Below are 19569 nucleotides of genomic sequence, written 5' to 3'. Positions count from 1 at the left end.
GTGATCGATTCAGCATTTTTTCCAATAAAAATGTAATCAACAAGTGTTATTTACCATTATACAACATAACAAACAAGTTTTCGGATCAGCTACCAACGTAGGGTCCCAACCAACCATGGCAGTCTTATATCAGGAATATCTCTCGATGAACGATGAGAGAGATGTTTCTCACGTGCATTTGTAGTGGCATGTTGGGACAGTGTTGGAAGTGTTTTGTTCCATTCAATAATCACGTGATATCAGAAAATTATAAGTTTGGAACTCTAAATCCTCTCCCAACAAAATATGTTCCAACACCGTTTGACATCAAACATTTCATACAAGTCAGGTTTCACTTTTTATTAAGGAGAAGTACGGACACCCTAATGCAGATTTCTGAATTACACTACAAATCTATAAATATTCAAAAGTCAAAAATCCACACTTTATTCATCTATATCCACTCGTAATTAGCATCAATTCCGAACTGGCACCTACCCCAATTATACTTTGGGCCTATGAATTCTAACCTTGGGTGGAATGGTCATTCTCCCCTTTTTATTATGATGGATATCTGGATCTCCTACCCATACATCGTTATAATTGCACATTGGGAACATCTCCCATATTAGCCCAGATCTCTTGGCCACAAGGATCCTACCTACATGGTACTACACTTGTATAATGGGAACATCTTTTGAATTTCCTTTGGGTAGGATCCTCATGAGTAGGAGATCCGAATTCCTTCCGTATTTACATGTTAGCATTAATGGTGATGATGTGCGATCTAGATATTCCTAGCTGGAAGATGATCTGAACTCCAGTTGCGTGGCGAGTTGGACCAAGCTGCAAAATAATAGATCAGAGAACCCGGGGTGGCTAACCTGACGAGGTCGCTCCGATGGTTAAGTCAGTTCTATACTGTGGATGCGAGGTGAACACTTTGATGCTTGAGTGCTAGTAAGTAAATAATCGTGCGTACCTTTGCCTTGGGGTTTGATGTCCTTATATAGTGCAATAGTCGTGGACTTAACGAAAAAGCTTCGGGATCTCCGGGTTGTGCGGATAAAGATCTATTCCGTTTTCGAATGAGAGCAATGTGTCAGTTGATAAGGTTTATTGTTTTCCTCCGATTCAGGCGGAGTTAGGATGAGTCTCGTCGTGATCCCGAGAAATTTGGGGTCCATTGGGGAGACCTTTGGAATTGATTATGTGGCGTTTTGGCTCTTTAGCTCCGAACTAGTACTTTGGTTCCTTAGTCCCGAACTGGATTGGGTCACAAGGTGTCTCTACGCCGAGGTGACGGAATACCCGAGCTCCGATTGTTGCAAACTGGGTTCCTTTGGTTGAGTTGTCACCCCTCGAGCAGATCGCGTCCACGTGACCCCTTCTTACTAGGTCATGCCAAATCACCCTTCATCAATTGCCCCCCACTCCTCGTGCTAGGGGTCCTGACCCGGTGCGAGGAGTTCATGACGAGTCCATGGGGATTTGGCACAAAGTCTAGGTGACTTGGAGGGCGGACCGTTGGTCAGACCTGTTCAATCATCTGGCTCAACCATGAAATGACCCAGATCGCGTATCGGTCACGTGCGAACGTCACACTGTTTATAAATTCCACGGACACCAAAGAGCGTGCTCAACCAATTTCGTCCTCGGGTAGCGCGTAGCCGGTTTTCATGGAAGTTGTCGGATCGCACAGATCTCAACCGTCGATTGTCAGATGTGGTGGATTATAAATAGAGGCCGAAGGGCCCATTATCCTCGCCATAAATCGTGTAACTGAGCTTTCTTGAGATCGCGTCGCAATCCTTCAGCTCGCCAACCCCTCCCCTTGTGTTTGAGGTCGTCATCGCCTTATTTAGTGAGTTTGTCTTCTTTCACTGGTTGTTTCCTTTTCCTTTTCCTGTCCAATATGTCTAGTGCTAGCATAGATAGGTTACTTAGTGATTCTAGCGAGCCTGGGGGTGCCAAGGAGCGGTCCTCAGCTCCCGCCGATGAGGCCAGTTCTTCGCTAGAGAGCTCCTCTTTGAACCTTTTAGAAGAAATGCCTTTACCTGACGTTGGGCCATCTTAGTTTGAGGGACCAAAACCTCAGGTAGAGCGGCTGACCTCCGGAGAGGGGGTCTCGTCTTCTACTTGAGGTCGGGATCCAGACAACTTCGGCCCTTCCACGATGACCTCGAACAGGTTATTATCCTTAATAGCTCATTACCGTCTCCCCGATACTCTCGTCTTCAGCATTCCTTTGGATTAGTACCCTTGGGTCCATGACCATTATGAACTCACAGTTTTTGAGAAGCAACTCGTAGCTGGGTTGCGCTTCCCACTCCACCCCTTCATCATAGAAATTATTAAGTTTTTTAACGTCACTATCGATCAACTACACCCGAACTCCATCCGTACTATCGTTGGTACAATCTCACTCTTCCACGAGTATAACCGACCTCTCACTCTAGACATCTTTAGCTTAATTTGTTCCATTAAGAAAAATTCTTCTCGCCTGTTCGATGACACCCGACAGAGCTACTATATCTCACCTCATCTCGGGTTCAAGGTCTTGTTCGATAACTCGAACAAGGTATCGACCTGTAAGAGAAGGTACTTTTTTGTTCGGAACACTGAAGGATGGCCATTCCTGACTCACTGGCGAGTGGCCATTAAGGACCCTGGGCTGAGGTTGGATGCAAAGACCAAGGCGGTCATCCATTCTTGGAGGGACCTCGACCTTGAGATGGAATATTTCCTAGCCGAGGAGAAGCTTGTACGAGCCGGGCTGAGTTCTCCTGGGAGGCCTCTACCTCGGCACGCACATTACTTCTCCCTTTTGTCTTTTTGTACTTACTTTAGTTCGCAGCTGACTGAAAAAATTCTCCTTTTCTTCTCTTTTGCAAGAGCTATGACAAGTATCGACGCCGCTAACCTCTTAAAGAGTGTTCAAAAGGGGAAGAAGAGAAAGGCTTCGAAAAGGTCCCGTCGAGAGGAAGCCACCTCTTTGGTTCCTGCCGAACCCGATGTCTCAGCGCCAGAGCCATCCTCTACCGAGCTCCCAGGGGAGGAGGTTCACCCCCAACCTCTGGTTGTTGACTTGGAAGAGGATCAATATGAGGAGACCCCACCTTGTGAGCCCGAAGGTACTTCAGTGCCTGAGCCTCAGCCCCCCTCAGCGAAGGAGAGTATAATGACTCCGAGGCTGGGGCTTCTTAAGAGAAAAGATGCAGTATTTCCTGTGGAGGTCGCAGAGTGGGCTAACATGCCAATAAGTCAGCTCGGAGGGAGAGCAGCTACCTAATGTATGGTGGTAAGTAACCTGCCCCTTCGTTTACTTTCTTATCCTTTTGCCAACGATACTTACGCTTGTTTTCTTCTTTTTTTTTTAGGTGAACTCTACTATCCACTCGCTAGTCTATCAATTTGAGATCTGCTTGAAGCGATCTCGGGAGGCCGAAAAGAACGCTCGGAAGCTTTACCGCGAGTTGGACTTAGCTCGGGGTGAAATTCTTAGGGTCAAAAAGGGAGCTCGGAGCCAGGAGGAGTTGATTCTAGTGCTAACGAAGGAAAAGAAGAAGCTCAAGGGGGAGAAGGAAGCTCTCCTCCAGGAGAATGAAAACCTTGAGGCGATGATCAAGGAGTGCATCGAAATCTTCGACACTGCAATTCGGAAGGCGAGGATTCAGGAAATAGATCGTGCCATCAAGGAGTTCAAAGAGTCCCTTGAGTTTCTCGACCTCCAGGTCGAGTACGGTTCTGGTTCGTATCGATCGGGCTTCAAGCTCTGCAGGTGGTTGGTGCGGCAGAAGTTCCCTAAGCTCGATCTCAGATCCATATCCATGTTTGTCGTTACTCCAGAGATGGCGAAGGAGGCTGACGAGGAACCTGACTCCTCCAAGGGAGAAAGCGATGACGAACTTCTCAAAAAGAGACCGTCAGGGGAGGCAGGTCGAGATGACGTGGAGGAGGACCACATGGAGACTGACCTACCTACTGGAGGAGATTCTAGAAAAACTGATGTTTGAACATGCCTCTTTTCTTGGACCCCCCCCATATAGTGTATGTCCCAGTCCTCTGAGCTCAGTTATAGTAATAGTTGTCAAGTACTCGAAACTTTTTGTAAATGAAGTATAATGATTCAAAAAGTCTTATGTGTGCACAAATTCTTGTGCAAAAATCTTTTTAAGTAAAAATTTTTCTAAGTGTCGATTATCCCGAAGTGTCAGGCTAGCGAGCTGGACTCCAGGTAGGAATAACCTTATGTTGTTGTATGCCGAAGTGGATAGACACTGTAGGGTATATACCCGACTTGTCTATGCACGGGCTACTTACTTGCCCAAGCCGAAGAGGCGATTGGGAATCGTTACGCCTATGCCGAGGAAGCGACTAGGACTTATCTACCCATGATGAAGAGGCGACTAGGACTTGTTTGCCTATGCCGATGAGGCGACTAGAACTTGTTTGCCTATGCCGAAGAGGCGACTAGGACTTATTGTAGTGTCGAGCTCTTTTTGTTAGCTTGGCACCATAGCCCTTAGGCTTCTGGGAGTGACTCACAGTCCTCTCTCCAATCGGTCATCTTTTTTGACCAGTTCGACGGTCTCATCAGCTTAAAGAAATTTTGCCTTGGAGTCATGGGCTCATAAGTAGTACCTTCTTAGGTTATCAATGTTCCATGCTCAAGGTAAGCGAGCTTCCCAGTTCAGTCCGATCTTACCTACGCCAGGCTCAAGTACCATAACTTTCCGGAGAACAAGGTCACCGACACGGAACTATCGTTTTCTAACCCAGGCGTTATAGTACCGAGCTACTCTCTACTGGTAGGCCGCGTCTGAATGTAAGCCAGGTCTCGCACCTCCTCACCAGGTCTAGGTTGGTACGGAGTTGTCATCGTTTGTTTCCTCATCATAAGCCTCAAATCACAATGTGGGCACATCGATCTCTACCGAGATCACCGCCTCTGTGTCATACATGAGGTTGAAGAGGGACTCACCCGTCACGGTCTTGATAATAGTTCAGTAGGCCCAAAGGACACTGGGCAGTTTGTTCACCCACAATCCCTTTGCTCGAGCTAAGCGAGCTTTCAATCCGCGAAGTATTGCCCTGTTAGTTACTTCTGCTTATCCGTTCGCTTGGGGGTGTGCCATCGAGGTAAAGTTTTTCTGAATCCCCATCTCGGCACACCAATTTTGAAACTTAACATCATTGAACTGCTTCCCATTGTCGAATATCAGCACTCGGGGTAGTCCGAAGTGGCATACTATGCTTTTCCATAAGAAATTATGTATGTTACGGGATGTGATTGTTACCAGGGGTTCGACTTCCACCCACTTTGTAAAATAATCTACTACTACAACCAAGAACCTCCTCTGCCCTGTTGCTGGCGGGAAAGGACCAAGGATGTCGATTCCCCATTGCACGAAGGGCCACGGGCTAGTGAGGTATTTCAAATCAGCAACAGGTTGGTGGTGGATATTGGCGTGCCTCTGACATTTGTCACATTTTTTGACGAAATCGAGTGCATCTGCCTTCATTGTGAGCCAATAGTAGTATTGCCTTAACACTTTCTAGGCGAGGGCTCTGCCCCCAAGTGTCCATCGCACAAGCCTTCATGGATGTCGTGAAGTACGTGCTCAACTTTTGAGGGTCGCAGGCAGCGTAGATAAGGGAGAGTGAAAGATTTTCTGTATAGCTGTCCGTCTATGAGGATGTACTTGGCTGACTGACGCTCTACCCTCCGAGCCACATTGCGTTCCGCAGGTAGGGACCCGTGGAGCAGATAACCAACGAGTGGGTCGATCTAGCTCGGTTTCGCTTGCAACACGGAAGCGACCTCTTCTGTCCCCCCGAGAATGTTGGGCCGAGGTTAATCCTCTATGTACACAGTTCGCATAGTGGTATTGCTCGTGCTTGCTAGACGAGACAAGGCATCGGCCTCAGTGTTCTCGGACCTCGGAATTTTCTTGACAAAGAAGGAGATGAAGCTATGTAGGATCTCTCTGGCTTTGGCCAAGTAAGCTGCCATAGTTGGGTCACGGGCTTCGTACTCGCTAGTGACTTGGTTGACCACCAGTTATGAGTCACTGCATATGATGACGTGCTTTGCTTTCATTTCCCTTACTAAGGTTAGCCCGACGACCAGTGCTTCATATTCTACCCCGTTGTTCAATGCCTCAAATCCAAACCGGAGAGCATACTCCAGCTTCACTTCGCTTGGGTCATACAGTATCAATCATGCATCGCTTCCCTACTGGTTGGACAAACCGTCGATGTGGAGGATTCAGGGCTCCTCGTGCTTGAGATGGAAGATTTCCTAGCCGAGGAGAAGCTTGTACGAGCCGGGCTGAGTTCTCCTAGGAGGCCTCTACCTCGACACGCACATTACTTCTCCCTTTTGTCTTTTTGTAGTTACTTCAGTTCGTAGCTGATTGAAAAAATTCTCCTTTTCTTCTCTTTTGCAAGAGCTATGACAAGTATCGATGCCGCTAACCTCTTAAAGAATGTTCAGAAGGGGAAGAAGAGAAAGGCTTCAAAAATGTCCCGTCAAGAGGAGGCCACCTCTTTGGTTCCTGCCGAACCCGATGTCTCAACGCCAGAGCCATCCTCTACCGAGCTCCCAGGGGAGGAGGTTCACCCCCAACCTCCAGTTGCTGACTTGGAAGATGATCAGTATGAGGAGACCCCACCTCGTGAGCCCGAAGATACTTCAGTGCCTGAGCCTCAGCCCCCCTCAGCGAAGGAGAGTATAATGACTCCGAGGTTAGGGCTTCTTAAGAAAAAAGATGCAATATTTCCTGTGGAGGTTGCAGAGTGGGCTAACATGCCAATAAGTCAGCTCGGAGCGAAAGTAGCTACCTACATTATTATCTTAGGTCATGTTCCATTGGTGGGTCCATATATTCATTTCTAAAAAAAAGGCCCCAATTTTATTGAAAGTGAAGGCATGATCTAATTTGTTTTTAAGTTTTGCACATGAACCATACGAGTTTTGTAGCTGAAACAGTCAATTTTTGAGTATTTAAAAAGGGGACCCATTTCCGACGGAGATAAACTACTCCTTGAGTTTTTTCCTAATTTCCCAACAACCCATGCATATAATCCAATGCAAAACGTGGTGTACCTTTTCACGTTAATTATACCCAATTAAATGCACTTTTCATACGATAAAGTCAAACTGCCTACAGCGTTTACAAAGGGGAAAAAAAGAAGCATGTCCTGTGTACTCAATAGAAGCGCATTGCTCTGATTTTAATTGTGGGACTGCACAGAAAATGTCACAAAAACTGATGTAATGATTTTGAAACCATAATTTGTTATTTATAGCCTAGTTTGGGAAGAGTGCAAATACAAATATGTACAGTTCAAATACAAGGTTTAGAAATATCGTTTATAAGGTTTTACACTCTACATATTTGTATTTGTAGTCTTTCCAAATGGAGCCTATGCAAAAATCTCCACCTATTCTTCAGTAATTGCCAAGCAAAATAAGTAATTGTACTACTATATTACTATGATAAGGTTTAAACAAAAGGAAACAAGTATTTTGTTTCTCAAAAACCAACTCTTCGTATACCATGCTGCCACAGTACTTGCAATGCCAATTAAGGTTTTCAAGCAACAAAGGGCCCCCTATAACTGTATTTTAATCATCTTCATCCTCCGGATCAAATTCCATAACTTTGACATCCGCATCTTCTCCATACTGAATGCAGTTGTCAATCTGGGACAATACATACTGTATACTGTATGGTTACAAAGATAAATATTAGCACAACTCAACAAGGTGCTCTTCTGAAACAATTATAACAAACAAGCGGTATAAATAAAGTCCACTGATAACGATATGTTTGTAACAATACAAATGAGTTACCCTTTTTTCCTTTTCTTTTTACTTGTACCATATGCAAGTGCATCATATACCATTTATCTGGAATATATCAAGTAAGCTCCTCATCTGTCATTTTGTGTGATCCAGATATGAGTGTATGATGCACTTGTACCCAATTCAAGAACAATATCATTACTCTTAAAAACATATCAAAGAGATAGTTCTTAATGGGGTAATTCACAAGATGATCCTACCAAAATATAATAAGTCAAACTGAACCAATTGTTGACAACTTTAAAGACTAATGCAACTCTTCTTTTCATCCCTATTTTCTCCCTTGCAAGGCCCAGAAACCCAAGAAGTCAAAAACAAGAAAATAATGTACTCTTTAGGTTGTTCCAACAACTCTTAGAAGATGTCACCCCAATTTCAATTGTTCAAAATGGTGATACCCCCCCCCCCCAACCCCACCAAAGATAGTGACCATAATTATCTTTCAATACTACTATAAGAAGGAAAAGAATAAAGAAACTACCACAAAAATTGAGAACAAGTAAAAATAAAGGGCCCAAAAAGGATGTCATGATCTCATTTTACCATTATTTGGCTCAACTAATATCAAGCTAACAAGCATGATAACACAAGATTAAAGTCAAGATGCAGGACGTTAGGTCCATATCTAGTCCACCCTCCCAACATCCTTGTTAGAACAGACCAGTTTTGGGTAAATAACCTGTCCAAACAGACACAGGCAGACAGATAAGAAAGTACCTGCTCTCCTTTCTCAAGTCAAGAGGCAAGAAGCTGACCATGCTATACTCGTCCACCTAATAAAGTGCAACATAAAAGTTAAAAATAATTAGGCATCAATCTAAATAAATAGACGCTTTACCAAAAAAATCTAAACAAATAGGCACATGCACCATACATAGAAAACTTGATATTGATATCTAACTCAGCCTTGTGATGGGAACCCTACTTTATTTACAGGATGTAGAACACAATCTTAACATAAGCCGTGAGGCATCCGAAGTTGCAATCTCAAACATGGGCCTCATGGTTGAATGTCAGGGCATTTTCCCTTAGCCTGCCTAGAAGCTGGCCTCAAGGCATTCTAGAACACTCCGTAGGCACACCATGAAATCCTCCATGAGGAAGGGCAAATAAAGGCACCTAATTGAATAGCTTTCAGATGCCATGCATAGTGAAAGAAAACCCCAGTTTTATTACCAGTAAGGTTGAAAGAGACAGCACCTCGAACTTGCAAGAAAACCAGTAGAGTGCCTTGGTAAAAATCTAACCTTCTGTCTATGAATCTTCAGTGCAATGTTATTTTCTCTCAATTAAAACAAAAACTGTGAGAAAAGAAAAGATTCTATTGCGGATATTTTTAACATCTGAAGATTTTATAGTCTTACTACAAAGACAGAACATAGGATGATTGAATTTCTTCATAACTCACTAACTCAATCAAAGCTTTGTTTGATTTTTCCATAAACTCATTCCACAGATGCAGGAAAGAAAGAAATAGAATTAGATAAGAGAGGGGGTCATTGCCTTCAACTTTCTTACCAGTTCAATTAAAGCTTTATTGAGCTTTTCAAACTGGGGTGCCATGTACTGATTCAACTCTGATAACAAAACCCGTGGCTCTGGATTTAAATAGCTGCAAAAAGTAAATAATAAAAAGAATGATTAGAAGGGGGGAAATGTATATACAAGTTGATAGAGGAAATTGCAGTGGACATTTTAAAAATGGCTCACTCTTCAATATCCCTTTTGTTTGTCACAAGGTCCATTTTGGAGAGAATATTGACATGGGGTAATTCAAGTTGAACCATTGCAGAAAGAGATGCCATGCAACCACTTATAAATTTGGTTACATCTGTAATAAACTGATAAAAAAAGAAAGAAAAAAAAAACAAGTTTTAGATCTATCAAGCGTACAGTGCAGTAGCAGTCAAACTTAATAAGAATATAAGACATTACTAGGTATAAAAATGACGAAATTTCACCAAAGAAACTACTACAAACCTGTGAATCAAGCAAGTATACAGCACAGATATTGAAATTCTTGCGCTTCAAATGGTCCACAAAATTCCGAAGCACTGGGACATGAGAAAAGAGTTCTATCTGGCCTATACATTATTCAAATAAACAACCAAGAAAACATATAGATTATTGACACTTATTTCCTCTCTAAAGAGCACATCTTATTTACAAATATATGCATATAAACAAACCTTTTTGAACTTGTATTGTTTTGCTGTCCTTAATGGTATTTTTATCAGCAACAAACAGAATATTTTATTAATATCAAAGAGATGTATACATTTTTTTTGGAAAATGGTAAAGTACTTAATCATCTTAATGAAGAGAGATACAACAAGACCCAGACCACTAGATCTGCCTGGGCACAATGCAAATTACAAGCTCATCCAAGACTTGGAACAAAACAAAAAGGGTACATTCTGGTTCTTAAATTCCTCATTCACCAACACCCAGGAGCAAAGCTTCCCCACGACTCTCTGCACAATTTCATCCAGGCTTTTAAGTTTACCACAGAAGATTATGTTATTCCTTTCAGTTCAAATGGACCAAAACACAGCTGTCGGGATGGAACTCCAAACAATCTTTCCTTTCTTGCTGAGACCCCTCAACTCTCCAACACATCAGCAGCTCCTTCATAGATTTTGGCATGGTCCAGCTAATCTCCAAAACCTTTAGAAAATGCCCCCAGATCAATGAAGATACCGGGCAGTGGATGCACAAGTGCTCTGTAGTTTCTGCACTCTTTCCACACAAACCACAAGAGAGATCCAGGATCTGAATACCTCGTCTCTCCACACTAGTCTTAGTCAGACATTTATCAAGGGCCATAGTCCAGACCAGAAAATTGATCTTAGAGGGACTAGTTGGATTCCAAATCTGTCTAACAGGGAAGTTCTCATGACCTGAACCGCACAACTTCAGAAATAGGGATTTGACTGAAAAGCTACCATCTGCATTCCACTTCCAAACCCATTCATCCTCTGAGTTCGAATCAATCATCTGATTTTGGAGCAGCCCCAACAACTCTCCATACTCTTCCACCTCCTCATCAAACAAATTTCTCCTACAAAGAGGAGTCCAAATGATAGAATCACCAGAAATGCTAAAATTTTCAGCAACTGAAGAATCTTGATTCACAGAAATTTGGAAAAGAAGGGGAAAAGCATCAGCCAGTGGACCCGCTAAACACCAGGGATCCTTCCAAAATTTGATTCTATCCCCCTTACCAGCTTTAAATCTGATCCCATCCAGAAAGAATTGAGTGCTCTTCAAGATACCTGCCCAGAGGGATCTTCCCCCATTGAGATTAGGCTCCTTAGATCTCCAATCACCCCATTCCACACCATACTTGGACGCAATAAGGCTTCTCCACCATGCATTCCTCTCAGAAGCAAATCTCCATAACCACTTGCTAAGAAGGGCAGAATTAAATTTCTTCAGCTTTCTTATTCCCAACCCACCAGCTTCCTTAGGGAGACATACTTGATCCCACTTTACAATGCGAATCTTCTTTTCATCCTCCCAACCCCTCCACAAGAAATTCCTTTGGAGTTGCTCACATCTATTTGCAATTTTGTTTGGCATGGGGAAAAGAAACAGGAAATAAGTAGGCAGGTTGGAGAGAGCACTCTTAATCAAGGTAACCCTACCCCCAAACGATAGATATTTTGCCTTCCACGAGGCCAGTTTCTTCTCCATTCCCTCAATAATTGAGCACCAAATTGAGGAAGAAGAAAATTTAGCCCCGAGAGGCAGTCCTATATATTTAACCGGGAGGGAATCAATTTGACAAGCCATCACATTTGCACATTCTTCCAAGTTTGAAACATGGCCCACTGGAATGATCTAGCTTTTATTCAAATTAACTTTAAGACCAGACACCACTTCAAACCAACTCAGAATCCCAAGCACTAATTCCAATGGAGGCACAGAGGCATCAACAAAACATAAGGTATCATCTGCAAATTGCAGGATATTTACCCTTTCCTTTCCATGGTAGATTGCAAACCCATTCCATAAACCAAATTCTGCAGCCTTTTTACTAAAAAGAGTGAGTTTCCATGACACAGATGAACAGCAAAGGGGACAAAGGATCTCCCTACTTCAAACCCCTAGAGCTACCGAAGAAACCCGTGGATTGACCATTAATTAGGATTGAGAATTTTGGTGTCTTAATACAAACTCTGATCCAATTTCTCCATTTCTATCCAAAGTTCATTATGTCCAACACACGATCCAGACAATTCTAGTTGATGAAGTCATATGCTTTCTCAATATCAAGTTTACAAATCACACCCGGAATTCCCTCTCTTCTTCTAGAATCAATTAGTTCATTAGCAATTAGAATTGAGACCACCATCTGCCACCCAGGAACAAATGCACTTTGATTATTGGAGATTACACTACCTAACACTCCTTTCATTCTTTCTGCCAAGACTTTAGCCAAGATTTTGTAAAAACTGTGCAGAAGACCGATTGGCCTAAAATCCTTAATATTTACAGCCCCTTCAATTTTTGGAATGAGAGTGATAAATGTGGCATTCAAGCTTCTTTGCAACGAGGCATTTGAATGAAATTCCTGGAACACTTTCATCAAATCTTCTTTCACAAAATTCCAGCACTTTAGGTAGAAAAGGTTTGCTTGTGAGAACATCTGGCCCAAGTAATTTATCTCCTTCTGAATTCTTAATTGTTGCACAAACTTCCTCTTCAGAAAAAGGTGTCTCAAGCCAAGCTTTTTGAACTTCATCCAGCTGCCTAAATGGGAGGTATGTAGGGAAGGGTCTAAACCTTCAACTCTCCTTATAGAGCTTCTTATAAAAAGAAGTCGCAAATGATTTAATCTCTGCCCATTAGTCCCCGCTCTTATCTTCCCACACCAGCTTGCTAATAGAAGCAATTCTAGCATGGGCATTTGCCATTTTGTGAAAGAAGTGTGTGTTTTTGTCACCCTCCTTTAACCAAGTGATTTTAGCTCTTTGTCTCCACTTAATTTCCTCCTTCACAACCAATTCATCAAAACTGTTTTTTGCTTGGGATCTTTTCAGCCTCAACTCATCAGAAATTGGACCCATCTCTTCAGCTCTATCAATCTCTTCAATGATACCCAGTAGAGCTTTCTTTTCAATGCCCAAATTTAACTTTTTCTCCAAATTCCAGATCTTTAGTTTCCTTTTAATAGCACCCAGTTTTTTGCCAAAATAAAGGAACTTGATCCCTCCACCTGAATATCATTCCATACAGAATTCATTAAAGGAATCAGCTTTTCATCCTCATACCAAGCATTTTCAAATTTGAAAGGAGCTCTAATTTTCTCACGGTGACCACATATTAGTTGGATAGGACAGTGGTCGGAAACAGGTCTGGGAAGAGTAATCTGTCTAAAATCAGGAAAGATATCATCCCAGTTTGAAGAAACCAAGAATCTGTCCAACCACACAAGGGTGGGAATTTCTTGATTATTGGTCCGGGTGAATTTGCTACCTTGAATAGGTATATTCATAAGTTCCATGTTATTTATAAAGTCTGCAAACAGCCTCATCTGCCTCGTTCTTCCACTCCTTGTTTTCTTCTCTTCCACCGAAAGAGTTACATTAAAGTCACAACCAATGACCCAAGGATGGTCCAAAGAACCTCTCACAGACTTAAATTGGTGTATAGCCTCAACTAGCCACTTCTAAAATTACAACTTAATGGACCACCCTTGATTTACCAACCCCCAAAATAAATTGTCCCTTGTAGCCCCCTTTTAGCCAAGTCATCTTTTATATTGTTTGCAGCCCTAGCCAAACCAAAACATATTTTTGGTAAATAAATAAAAAGGAAAAAAAGAAAAACAAAATCTCTTAGTGGTGTTTTTGCATCTTTTTTTGTATGAGGTGCCATCTCATCTCTTCAAGGATATTTTGTAATCTTTCTTAAGATCAATAAAGCTTTTTCTTTATGTTACCATTAAAAACAATCATAGTTATACAAATGAGAATAGAATAGAAGTTGGTTCAGCGGTCGGAACAGGGATAATTGCTCTTCAGAAGCTGAAAAAAGAAAAATAATAAAAGATAAAGGTTTTTAAGGTGGGAAAATGTGCTAGAGAACCTAGCAGTAACTGGAGTAGGAAGTCCCAAGGTCATGGAACAGTGCAATTTATGTTGAAGCTTAAAGGACAAAGTACAAAACCTTTTCTGGGGATTGGGGAGGGACGAAATAAAACAGAAAAGAAATACAAGAATAAGCAGAAGAGCAGTGGGAAGTTAATGAGAAGAACCTTCCAGTGTTCAAAGAATGGAGAACAACCTACAGCTATTTACCACTCCATCTTGGATTTTCAGGGCCACCAAACTTTTTGGCAGAATTTAAATATGACCACCTTATGTCTGGTGTAGGTACAAGTGCTCGCTCAGTCTCTTAGAGCACAGAAAACACTAGATTGATGCTACATGGACGCTTGCGATCAGCCTACAGCTCATCTTTCCCCTGCAATGAACTTAAAGTACATCACAAGTCTGCGATGAACCCGCGGTCCACCACACGCTTGCGATGAACCTACACTTAGCGCAAGCCCAAAACCGACTCGAGTTGAACCTGCGATGAGGTTTTACATGCTTTTGGCCTCATATCGCTAGGGGATCTCGATTCGTTAAGAACCGGGCTCGGATATTAGCTGCGCGCATAATTTCGAAGTGGCGAACGTGACAAAGCGCCACGTAGGTCTAATAAGATGTTGTCCGCCAAGCAGTGACGTCACTGGCGCCACATCAATTAAGTGAGGCGCATGGGTTATGAGAATATTCGAGTGAAAGGAAAGTCAATCCTCGAAGAGATCCCCATAGGAACACGTGGCGAAACCCTAGCAATGCTCCTTAACGACTGACAACGAATCCAATATTCCCTTTCCTAGTAGAAAACAAACACCTTTAGCTCCTTCCTTTCAGGATCTCAGGATCTCCCCCATAAATAGAGATCCTTCTCATAACGAAATTCATCCATTCACCCACTGATTAGCCCTGTCATTAGATCCCCTACTCGGATGTCTCATCACTTCCCTTTGCCCTAATCTCCCGGTTGGTTCCTGATTCTTATTCCTCCTACGTCCTTCAAGGAGACCACCCCCCTAGCCTGACCACCACCTTATTTACACCTGACAGGAATACCATTCTAAATATTTATTGAACCAAGATAGGCCAAACTTGTTAAGCACATCCCAGGCCTACAACGGATTTAGGCCTAACTTTGCCGTGAGTGGTAAGCCCAAGCTGCATTAGAAGGATACTTCAAATAGGTCCTAGGTCCATATCATCCATGTTGTGTCCTTGCCATATCCAAGGAACATGGGGCCCAACTTGACTATGACCAAGCCCAATGACAGCCCTAAGTATTTATTTTATCATTAAATATCTATCATTAGCACCCACAGATAGATTGCTTCTAACCCCAAAATGTGACAAATATCATGATGTTGCTTATGGTAGCTAAATGAAAAAAGAAAACATATCATGAATGATAATACAAAAAAACCAAAAAGGACAAGAATTGTAAATAGATACCTAGTTATCTAACGAACAATTACAGATAAGCAATAAAATAGATTAGACAATGAAGATAATAATAATAACAATGATAACAACAACAATAATACTAACATAAAAGAACTCTATTATCACAGACAGCCTTCTATCGCATGTTAGCATGAATAACCAAACCACATTAACTACAATACCTGGGCAGTCAAAAACTAGATAATCATCATCTAGGTAATTCTCCAATTCATCCGCCAACCAGTCATCCAAACTTTCTTCAAGATGTCTTGAAATAGTTGTTTAAGGCAAATCAAATTGAACCCATGGACTCCAATTAACCAATAAATATTACCTATCAAAGACTATATGATGGGATAGAGTATTTCAAGAAGAGGATTTTTTTATGGGTAATTGTATGCTTCATTTTTAATAAAGAATCAAATAATGAATATATACAATATGTCCAGCATCACTTTTGCAAGTGGTGTCTGTACCTCTACCCCAAATTATACTTTAAGAGGATTATTTTCATCCTGCCCTGATGTGAATGTAAGAACTAAGAAATAGTGACTGCCAATAACACATTTTGGGAATGTAAGCACTAGGGCTGACCAAGAACATCTAATGCATGATGTGTAGATTACAATAAAGTTACTTCCATTCTAAAATCAAGTAGCAAAAGCCTTCATAAAGATTAAGAAGAAAATGAAAAAAAAAAAACATTGAACCATGAAAAAGGAAAAGGAACAAAAAAAAGGACACACAAGGTAGGATACTCCATACAATAAATGAGGCCACCATTCGGACCCAACCCAAGCTCTTCCATAACATCATCCAAAGAAATGAGTTCCCTAACATCTGCAAGCACATGAGACTTTAGCTCTTTGAAATTAGAGAAAGGATGAAGTAGCAGCAAAAAAATAAAAATAAAAGCTCTGGTAACAAACTATTGAGATTCTAGCTACCCATGGCCACAGGATAGTCAAAACTTTCTGCTGCAGGATCTAGGTTCACAATATGGATAGTGCGCCCAATGGTTTCGCAGTGTTGATACAAACTAGAACAGTAAGTTGACTGGTTGAAAATGAAACAGAACACCAAAAGAAATAAATTTAAGTCAGAATGCAAAAATGGCCTAAAGAATATGAATAAAAAATGGCAATAAGAAATGGATTTTAAATCTATAAACTGAAGTGTAAAAACGATTAGTGGCAAAATAATAACATAACTCCAGATTTTTAAATAAGCTAATCACCTTTCCGCTGCCTGCAGGACCAATAACTAATTGTGCATAACCCATTATAAAAAGAGGTTTTTACTGTTCAATCCACCTCCACAAATCTTAGCTCCACCGTACAGTTGGGGCAGGTGCCAGCTCAGAATTGATGCCAATACACGGGCGGGTATTGGTGTTTAAGTGGAGGTGTTTGAAATTTTAAATTGTTGTAGGTCTGCAGTGGAATTCAGAATTCTGGGGTGGAGTACAGTCTGCTTATCTCTTACAGAAATCCAAACTGCTTTATCAATTCAAAACAGTGTGCGGATGAAATTGAAGATCCGAAATGACCCAATAACTGCTAAAGTAGCATATGCAGTACACCAAACACCAGCACCAAACAGTAAGCTCGGAAAAGCAGAGTAGACCATATGCAGTGGTAAGATTCAAATGCAATAGCCATGCCTGAACTGCACATTGAAAAATTAAGTTATTTTAAGCACACAAATTCGGAACAACATCCAATCACATCGGTTATATAAACTTAAGCAGGTAAAAAAATAAGTTAGATTTGGGAATAATGTAAACATGTTTATAACACTAAATTGTCTTTCCATATGGCTAAGTAGCAACCATGTAGCCGACCCCATATGGTCATGACAGCACTTAGTTGATGAATAAAGATCCAAGAAATCTATGCATAGGTGGATTAGTTCTACTTGGCCCAATATCCAAATATGAAGCATGACGTGTAGTCTCAAATCATACTCAAGTCAGAACAGAGTGTAGAGTAATCAAGAAGCAAAATGTCAAGATAAAAAAGCAGTGAGATGATGATGTTGAAAAGAATGAGTGATAAGACTAAAAAGGATAGTGTTGGAACAAGCTCATTTGAGAGAACAGATAGACGGCTCCATGTGTTGTTCATTTTCAAATGAATCAATTTTAACTTAGTTTTAAACTTCAAATCAGCATTCATGCGACCAAACGGTTCATATGATTGCAACAAAACAGATAGGCAATAATGCTGTGTATACGTAAATGTTTACGAGAAACTGACCAGGGCTCGTTACCAAGTCGAAGTTCCATTTTTTAAATAGGGCAAATTGGCTTGGCAAGCTGAACAAACAGGGCAAAACAAAAGCACAAAATCTACCAAAACAGACACCTCTAATCTTCAATGGAAGAAAAAAACCCTAAAGAAGTAAAGAGATTAAAGGTGGGTGAGGTCGGATGTACCTCGACTGTGTTTGTCTCCCTTCACCAACTAATGCCCTAAAATAGCAAAAAACACAGATGAATCCACCTGTAAAAGTGAAGAAGAAGAAGAAGAAGAGGAGGAGGAGGAAGAAGAAGAAACAAATCTCAGAGAGAGAGAGAGGTGATCGATCTTACCTGCTCTTCGTGCTGTGCAGAGAGAGAGAGAGGGACGAGAGTGCTGCGCAGCGAGAGGGAGGGTCCGGAGGGGGATGGGAGAAAGAATCGACTGTCGAAGAAAAATATGAAATGAACAGGCAGGCACGAATGTTGGGGACGGGATTGGCTGCGTACAATAGCGCGCCCCACAACCCATTACCTCCGTACATTGGGAATATCTTCCATCACAAGCACGGGGATGCTCCCAATACTCGGAGGGAACAGTTCAAATCAGCCCCACACAAAAAGGATGTGCGGTGGCACGTTGTGGGGTTTGATTTGAACTCTGGTGGGAATGGTTGTTGGGCGCGATGGGTGGGCAGCCGATCCGATCACTTTGCTAGAAGCACGTTTGCTGTAAGTAACATACGTTTTTTTGCCAATTCATTTCGAAGAGAATGTCCCGTGACTCCCCGTGGCAAGAAATTTTTGGGAAAATTCCGATTAGAATCAGGAATTTGGGGGGTAGTGTCAAATTAATACTTGAATCTTTAAACATGTAACTGTAGTATTTGAATTTTCAAAAAATGTTAAGTTGGTGTTTCACCTTTACCGACCATCAGCTATTTGAAGATGTCAAAACTATCCTTCAAAATAAGACACTATTTATTGTCTTCTACCTTAATATTAAATTAGTTATTTTCAAAGAAAAAGAGAAAAAAAATATGAAATATGATAAATGGAAACAATAACTAAAAGCAAAAGAAATAACTAAACAATAATGTGTTTCAGATTTAAAGGTAAAAGACAATGACTTCATTAGTTTAGAATCTTAAACAACTCAGCCCATTTCAATCTCAATGTAGAAGATAATGACAATGTCTTTTTTTGAAGGGTATTTTTGGCATTTTCAACAAACAATTGAAGATCGGTTAATGGCAGATATCAACTTGACACTTTTTGGAAGTTTAGGTACTACAATGACACACTTGAAAATTCGGGTACTAACTTGACACTACCTCCAAAGTTTATGATACTAAAATGGAATTTTCTTAAATTTGAGAATGCACATGAATCCGAATTGGATTCTGATGTGCATGAATGTAAGTTTGATTCAATAATGAAATTCTCTCATCGGGATTTGACCCAAAATCCGATCAGATATGGGGGTAAGTTTTGAATTTGGGTTCGATCTAATGGATTGGGTTCCGGATTATCATCCGAGTTCGATAGAATGTAACAAAAGAAAATTTAACTTGGAAATAAATAAAATCCTAACATAAGAACCAGAACTAAACGCTTAGATACAAAGTTGAAATGGTTGGTTCCAAAACAAACTTGCACTATCATTTCATCCCTTTATTGGCTACTCAGGCTGTTGCAAGTTGCAACTTTTCCTCGCCTAGACACAATGTGAGATAGGAAGAGAAAAAGTCCACATGAATTTAAAAAAAAAAAAAAAAAGTTTAATTTGGAAAGAGTACAAATGCAAATACGTATAGTATAAATACATTAAAAATATAAGGATTTGCACTCTAAATATGTGCATTTATATTCCTTCCAAACTAAGCCAAAAGGGTAAAGCCACGTATCATTTTTTAAGCTCATTCATTTGTTCTCATTTTTGCTTT

The 19569-nt window shown here is 41.2% G+C and overlaps 1 protein-coding gene across 2 annotated transcripts; it reads right to left on the bottom strand.

Moving 5' to 3' along the window:
- Positions 1 to 7455: 7455 nt before the first annotated feature.
- LOC104600577 (P-loop containing nucleoside triphosphate hydrolases superfamily protein) lies at positions 7456 to 18108 on the bottom strand. 2 transcript variants are annotated; one of them, XM_019198334.2, is made up of 11 exons: positions 17978 to 18108; positions 17822 to 17857; positions 16622 to 17052; positions 16332 to 16440; positions 16143 to 16224; positions 15567 to 15652; positions 9833 to 9936; positions 9563 to 9693; positions 9371 to 9464; positions 8570 to 8625; positions 7456 to 7712 (listed from the first exon to the last, which is right to left on the bottom strand). In XM_019198334.2, the coding sequence occupies exons 3-11, from the start codon at positions 16664 to 16666 to the stop codon at positions 7613 to 7615; spliced, it is 807 nt and encodes a 268-aa protein (XP_019053879.1). In that variant the 5' UTR covers positions 16667 to 17052; positions 17822 to 17857; positions 17978 to 18108; the 3' UTR covers positions 7456 to 7612. The 2 variants fall into 2 exon arrangements, with proteins under 2 accessions (XP_019053879.1, XP_010261914.1); XM_010263612.3 differs by having other exon boundaries at positions 16622 to 17047.
- Between the last annotated feature and the right edge of the window lie 1461 nt (positions 18109 to 19569).

The sequence above is a fragment of the Nelumbo nucifera genome, chromosome 8 (genome assembly GCF_055504915.1).
Source record: "Nelumbo nucifera cultivar China Antique chromosome 8, China Antique-T2T, whole genome shotgun sequence".
NCBI classification, from domain to species: Eukaryota; Viridiplantae; Streptophyta; class Magnoliopsida; order Proteales; family Nelumbonaceae; genus Nelumbo; species Nelumbo nucifera.
Note: the sequence above shows the minus strand (reverse complement) of the source record. Positions and strands in the feature narration are given on the sequence as shown.

Bases quoted from the DNA above. Each gene is read 5' to 3' on its own strand.
- LOC104600577 (XM_019198334.2), bottom strand. From the start codon at position 16,666: ATGGGTTATGCACAATTAGTTATTGGTCCTGCAGGCAGCGGAAAG. The intron at 9,465-9,562 runs GTGAGCCATTTT...TACTTTTTGCAG, and splicing joins AACAAAAGGGATATTGAAGA to CTATTTAAATCCAGAGCCAC. The intron at 8,626-9,370 runs GTAAGAAAGTTG...GCACTTTATTAG, and splicing joins ATAAAGCTTTAATTGAACTG to GTGGACGAGTATAGCATGGT.